This window comes from Gavialis gangeticus, unplaced genomic scaffold, assembly GCF_001723915.1.
Source record: "Gavialis gangeticus isolate Ggan-Ray unplaced genomic scaffold, GavGan_comp1, whole genome shotgun sequence".
In the NCBI taxonomy this organism is placed as follows: domain Eukaryota; kingdom Metazoa; phylum Chordata; order Crocodylia; family Gavialidae; genus Gavialis; species Gavialis gangeticus.
Genome location: NW_017729034.1, coordinates 42444025 through 42450338, shown reverse-complemented (window position 1 = coordinate 42450338; position 6314 = coordinate 42444025). Strand labels below are relative to the sequence as shown.

The 6314-nt window shown below is 38.4% G+C and overlaps 1 protein-coding gene across 3 annotated transcripts; it reads left to right on the top strand.

Annotated features, from left to right (window-relative positions):
• Positions 1-55: 55 nt before the first annotated feature.
• On the top strand, positions 56-6011 carry ZBTB18 (zinc finger and BTB domain containing 18). 3 transcript variants are annotated; one of them, XM_019527478.1, is made up of 2 exons: positions 56-438; positions 2455-6011. In XM_019527478.1, exons 1-2 carry the CDS (start codon positions 426-428, stop codon positions 4035-4037), a joined length of 1596 nt encoding a protein of 531 aa, XP_019383023.1. In that variant the 5' UTR covers positions 56-425; the 3' UTR covers positions 4038-6011. The 3 variants fall into 3 exon arrangements, with proteins under 3 accessions (XP_019383023.1, XP_019383025.1, XP_019383026.1); XM_019527480.1 differs by lacking the exon at positions 56-438 and adding an exon at positions 499-712; XM_019527481.1 differs by lacking the exon at positions 56-438 and adding an exon at positions 738-2064.
• Positions 6012-6314: the final 303 nt, after the last annotated feature.

The window sequence follows — 6314 nt, the reverse complement described above, 5'->3', positions numbered from 1 at the left end:
TTTTTTGGTTTTTTTTTTTTTAAACCCCCCCCCCCCCCAAAGTTTGTTGGGGGGGCAGAATGAGAGCGAGAGGGAGAGACTTTGAAGTATTTTGTTTATACTAACAGAACAGAAAAGTTCTCCTAAGAAAAAGCTGGTGGCAGGAGTGTAGAGGAGTAGCATATGGCATTAAAAGGAGCACAGCTGGAGGTAGCATTTCCATCTGAACATGATGTCAGAGCAGCTGACAGCCTGCCATCCCTCAGCCTTTTATTCTAACACACAGACAGGGAGTTAGTGTGTGCAGATCTGTGTGTGGAGAAGGTATCTCATTCCTCTCTAACATCATCTCCACTTTGCATCTGTCTCTCTTAGTCTGCTTTTTTTCCACCGATCTAACAGACCTGGAGCCAGCAAGACTCAGAGGAAAGGACTTAATCAGGTTTATGTGTACTAAAGGTAGGAGTAGCCCTAGATTAGAGGCAGCCGTATTTCTCTTGCAGCGTGGTGTTTATTTAATTTTCAGGGAGGAGGGGAGGGGGGCAGAAAAAAAATCACATTACTTTTCTAACCAAGTTTAGAGATAATATATTGGAATTGAGTATTAAGTGGATAAGTGTCCTCACGGCAGGCAGAGGCTGAGGCTGCAGCTCGGAAGGATCTGTTCTTGTGCGTGTCATCAGAAGTAACTTTAATAGATATTCTCACAATTTCTCATTTTTGGGAGCATCGAGTAAGTTCTTTCTTCCTTTCTGAGAGCCAAAATGGAAAGGTTTTCAGCTGCAGACCTGATTGCTGATAGTTTTGGTTTCTGTTTTGGATTGCTTCTTCAAGATGAAGCGTTTTCAGATGAAACAGGCAAAGAGATATTTAAAGATCATCGAAGCTAAAACGTTTGTTGTGAATTCCACCATTAAACTTCACAGTCAAAGATTTAGCAACCCAGAGCTACAGGAGCAGACAGCTGTAGGGCTTCGGAAAGATAGAAATCAGTTACATGTTCAAAACTTTTGTACCCAGGAGAATAACCTGACTGGTTTCCTCTTTTCTTTCTTGCATATGCATTTAAGATTTTTTTATTTTAGTGTAACAATAATTATTTGAGGGAGTTTTTGTGTTTGCGACGAATTTAGAACTTGTAGATTTGAGCTGCCTGAATTGGCCAGACAGCTGTAATCGCACTCCTCTATTCTTAATCTCTTTATCTGGGCAGCAGCTGCCATATGGCCACAGTCAGCTGGATCAGATGTTTATAAGCTTCCTTCTTCGTCCCTCTCTGTCCTTTCAGCCTCCTAATTTGATCACAGCTACCTTGTGAGCTGCCCTCCAATCTTTATTTTTAGCCCTCTTAAGGATTAGGATTGATGTTGGCTGTGGGGCACTTAAAGTGATTGTATTGTAAATCTTCATGCTTTATTCTAGCAATGGTATTTTGCAGAACATATTTGGGGTTGGATTGTAAATGTTAGTGCATCTTGGATTGTGAAGGACAGTTATTTTTCAGCACTGTATGTCAACCCGTGGATGGATAGTTTGTGTTTTAAGTGGTTTGGTAAAACTTGCTTTTAGTTACTGGAAAGTCTAAATAAATTTGTCATTTTTTAAATAAATTTTACTTTTTAATTGAGCTTTGACTTCTACACTTTCTTGAGCTTTTCTCCCCCACTCCCCTTAAGGAAGGTGGTGAGTAAGAAAATAATACCCATGTAAGAGTAGCACAGAATAATTAAAAAATATGGGTATAGCCATACACACAGAGTGCTTCTGAAACACTTTCTTTCACTTTGGTACTATAAACTGTGGAGAAAAAGCCTCTCTCTCTGTAGGGAAAGCTTTCTTGTGTAATGCATACATTTGTTTTTAGGCTAAAGCTTTCTTCAGAAGCTTCTAAATATTTAATATAAAGTGTTCTGCTATTGTATTGCATGGCAGAAGTTAAAACTTAGAAGTATACCTACTGAACTGTGGCAGTCAGTTTGCTATTCTTTTATTACATTTCTGAAATCCTTGATTTTGCTTTCTGTAATTTGTTCGCTCCTTATGTATTTAGGATCCGTTATATATGTTATACCTGCAGATTTTAAGGTATTAACATCTGTCTTCATGCTGTAAGCCTTATTGCGGTAACAATTTGGCTTTATAAAGACATTGCTGTTAGTTTTCAAAATATATTTAATATTTTATTTTATTATTTACAATGATCATACAGCTTTTAAACCTGTAGTATATTTTTTAGTCTATTTTAAATTTGCTCTTTAGGTAAGCAGTGTATGGAGAGTTACTTAGAAAAAGGGTAGCTGAACAGACTTGGAGAACAAGTGATAGTTGTAAGTGCAGCACAAACTTAATAATCTTTTATTAGAATCTCCAGTTTTTCACTTGAAGTTAGGTGTACCTTGAACATCATAATGTATGCATGTGGGTTTGTAATATTTCTACTCATGTTTAATATTTTTTTTTAATTGTTGCTTATAGGTTATGAAGACAGTATGGAGTTTCCTGACCACAGCAGACATTTGCTACAGTGTCTGAGTGAACAGAGGCATCAGGGTTTTCTTTGTGACTGCACTGTTCTGGTAGGAGATGCCCAGTTCCGAGCGCACAGAGCTGTACTGGCTTCATGCAGCATGTACTTCCACCTCTTTTACAAGGACCAGCTGGACAAAAGGGACATTGTTCATCTGAACAGCGACATTGTTACAGCCCCAGCTTTCGCGCTCCTGCTTGAATTCATGTATGAAGGGAAACTCCAGTTCAAAGACTTGCCCATTGAAGACGTGCTAGCAGCTGCCAGTTATCTCCACATGTATGACATTGTCAAAGTCTGCAAAAAGAAGCTGAAAGAGAAAGCCACCACGGAGGCAGACAGTACAAAAAAGGAAGAAGATGCCTCAAGTTGTTCGGACAAAGTGGAGAGCCTCTCCGATGGCAGCAGCCACATGGCAGGAGACTTACCCAGTGATGAAGATGAAGGGGAAGATGAAAAACTGAACATCCTGCCTAGCAAAAGGGACTTGGCGGCTGAGCCTGGGAACATGTGGATGAGATTGCCCTCAGACTCAGCAGGCATTCCCCAGACTGGCGGAGAGGCAGAGATACACGCAACAGCAGCTGGAAAAACAGTAGCCAGCCCCTGCAGCTCAACAGAGTCTTTGTCCCAGAGGTCTGTCACCTCCGTGAGGGATTCAGCAGATGTTGACTGTGTGCTGGACCTGTCTGTCAAGTCCAGCCTTTCAGGAGTTGAAAATCTGAACAGTTCTTATTTCTCTTCACAGGACATGCTTAGAAACAGCCTGGTTCAGGTGAAGGTGGAGAAAGAGACTTCCTGTGATGAGAGTGATGTTGGCACTAATGACTATGACATGGAACATAGCACTGTGAAAGAAAGTGTGAGCACTAATAACAGGGTACAGTATGAGCCAGCCCATCTGGCTCCTATGAGGGAAGATTCTGTCCTGAGGGAGCTAGATAGAGAGGACAAAGCAAGTGATGATGAAATGATAACTGCAGAAAACGAGAGAGTCCAGGTGGAAGGAAACATGGACAGCAGTTTGCTCCCTTATGTGTCAAACATACTTAGCCCTGCTGGCCAAATTTTCATGTGTCCTCTTTGCAACAAAGTCTTTCCCAGTCCCCACATCCTGCAGATCCATTTAAGCACGCACTTTCGAGAGCAGGACGGGATCCGCAGCAAGCCTGCTACTGATGTCAATGTCCCAACCTGTTCCTTGTGTGGTAAGACTTTTTCTTGCATGTACACCTTGAAACGTCATGAGAGGACTCATTCAGGTGAAAAGCCCTACACTTGCACCCAGTGTGGGAAGAGCTTCCAGTACTCCCACAACCTGAGCCGCCATGCTGTGGTTCACACACGGGAGAAGCCACATGCTTGTAAGTGGTGTGAGCGCAGGTTCACACAGTCTGGAGACCTTTACAGACACATTCGGAAGTTTCACTGTGAGTTAGTGAACTCATTGTCTGTCAAAAGTGAAGCACTGAGCTTACCTACTGTCAGAGACTGGACCTTAGAAGATAGCTCACAAGAACTTTGGAAATAAAAAAATTTTTATATATATAAATAATATATATAGATATATATATAAATCTATATAGTCGTGGTACAGTCTAAAAGCAATCTTGTTTCCTTGAACTGAAAGTTTGGCTATTAGCTTGTTTTTGCACTTTAAGGCAGCATGAACATTTCACTAATTTAGCACTCTGATAAAATGAACTGTAGAAGTAATATGACAAAGTAATAAACTACGGAGTATTTTCCCCCTTCTTGGAATAGAAGCCAGTAAATACTTCACTTAAAAAAAAAACCTCAAATTGAAGAAAAAGTTGATATGGCTTTATTCCCCCTCAAATCACTGCATTATTTTAAGCTCTAGATTTTTAAAAATTATTTTAACAATATGAATGTAGAAATCCCTTCCAGGTTTATTTGTTCCTTTACATTTCTAAAATTGCATGAGTCCTTTCTAGCTGTTGGAAACCTGAATGCTTTTAGACCCAAATGCAAAATTTCTGAAATGCTGAATTATCTATTTTTAAACAAGCAGTTGACTTAAAACTTATTATGGCAACTTCTGGATTTCTGACAGTTCCCACTGGAGAAAAAAAAAACCCTGAAAGTACACTGGGATCACTGGGACTCTTGTCTTATGTGAAGGTTTGCTTGGGATGAAAAAGGATATCGCAGCTTCAGCAGTGATGAACTGTGTGTTTAAAAATGTGAATTACTGTTATTGTATACTGTAATTGATTACATGGGCTGGGGAGGGTGTCAGAGAACTTGGCAGGTTGTGTTGATGCTCTTAGTTGAGTCTTGAAAAGTAAATATTAACGCTACAGAAATGCATGAGTTTCAGTATATTTTTGTCTTTGTTTGCATTGTATAACTTTAATGAGTGAGTTTTAAAATTATTTAATTTCTTTAGGAAAAGCACCATTGAAAATACTGGTGTTTTAAGAAGAACATAAATGCACTGTTTTATTTTATATAATTTAAATTTACTTTCCCACTGTCTTTAAGTTGAATAAAACTTAAGCTACAAGTTGATGATTTAGCTACATAACAAGGAAGATATTAATGTTTACAAACAGGCTTAAAGATTTGCATGTGCAGTGTGCATTTATCAAAAGAAACCTAATTGCACAAAACCCATGCCAGCTCAAACTTTAGGTGCATACATTTACCCAGATGAGCATTTTTAGAATTCCTGCTGCACAAATTAACAATAGGTCATTCTTTTTTTTTTCCCCCCTTGAAAAGATTCTATGGACTGAAAAAGCCCCAGGCTGAGAAGACTGGAAAGCCTTGATTGACATGGGGAAGGGGGGGAGGGTAAAGGACTATGTGTATCCAAGCAGCAGAGACTGCAGCCTGACGTGTGGTTTTAATGACCAACACACAGGTCAAAAGCATTTTGCACAGTGTTTGTTTTCCTGTCTTGCACTTACAAATAAGGTCTATGGGAGTAGCATGGAAAACGTTTGCTGTTTTTCCTTTTTTTTCTGCTTTTGTTTAAAATTTGATCGCCTTAACTACTGTAAACATAGCCTATTTTTGTGCTTAAGATACTGAATGGAAAACTCCATTGTGTATTGCTGGACTGTTTTGGAAATATTTGGTCAAATGTGTGTTAATTTGGCTGTAATGGCATTTTAAAACAAAAAAAGCTGTGAAAATGGCCTTGGAGCATTATCTTTAGTTACTTGAATAGATTCTAGGTTTTAAAAATACATTCTTTTATTAATTTAGAAAAGACAATCATTGTCTGAGAAAAAAATGGACTTTCTCTTGGATTTTTGTGGTCCTTGTGAGTGATTTGCTTTTTTTCTTTTATTAGTTTCACATTCTTCTTTTGTTCTAAAACTTAGACTGACATCTAGCTTTGACAATCATAGTATGTTTTATTTTCCTGAGGGGGGAATAACTTATAATGCTGTTTAGTTTTGTACTATTGGTGTGTTGGTGAATTTTTAAACTGTGTGCTAACTGCAATAAATTATATGAACTGAGAAATCAATTCCCTTGTCTCTCTTCCCTCTTTTAAATTATAGTTCTGGAGTATTTTTTATAATGTGTAACTTTATTACTTTTGTACAGACTTCTATTGCTGACTGTGTACGGAATATGTTTTAAGTATGCTTTTAAGCACTTTGTTGCTAACATGCATATATTTACATCTCTCATTTAACATTTTAAAAAATTAAATGCTTGTGTTTTGAAAGCATTTCTGTGTGTGTAGCTCGTATCATTCTGTAGAGGGGAAATTTTGTTTTCACGCTTGCACTGAAACAATCTATTACATTCTTTGGGTTCTAACTTT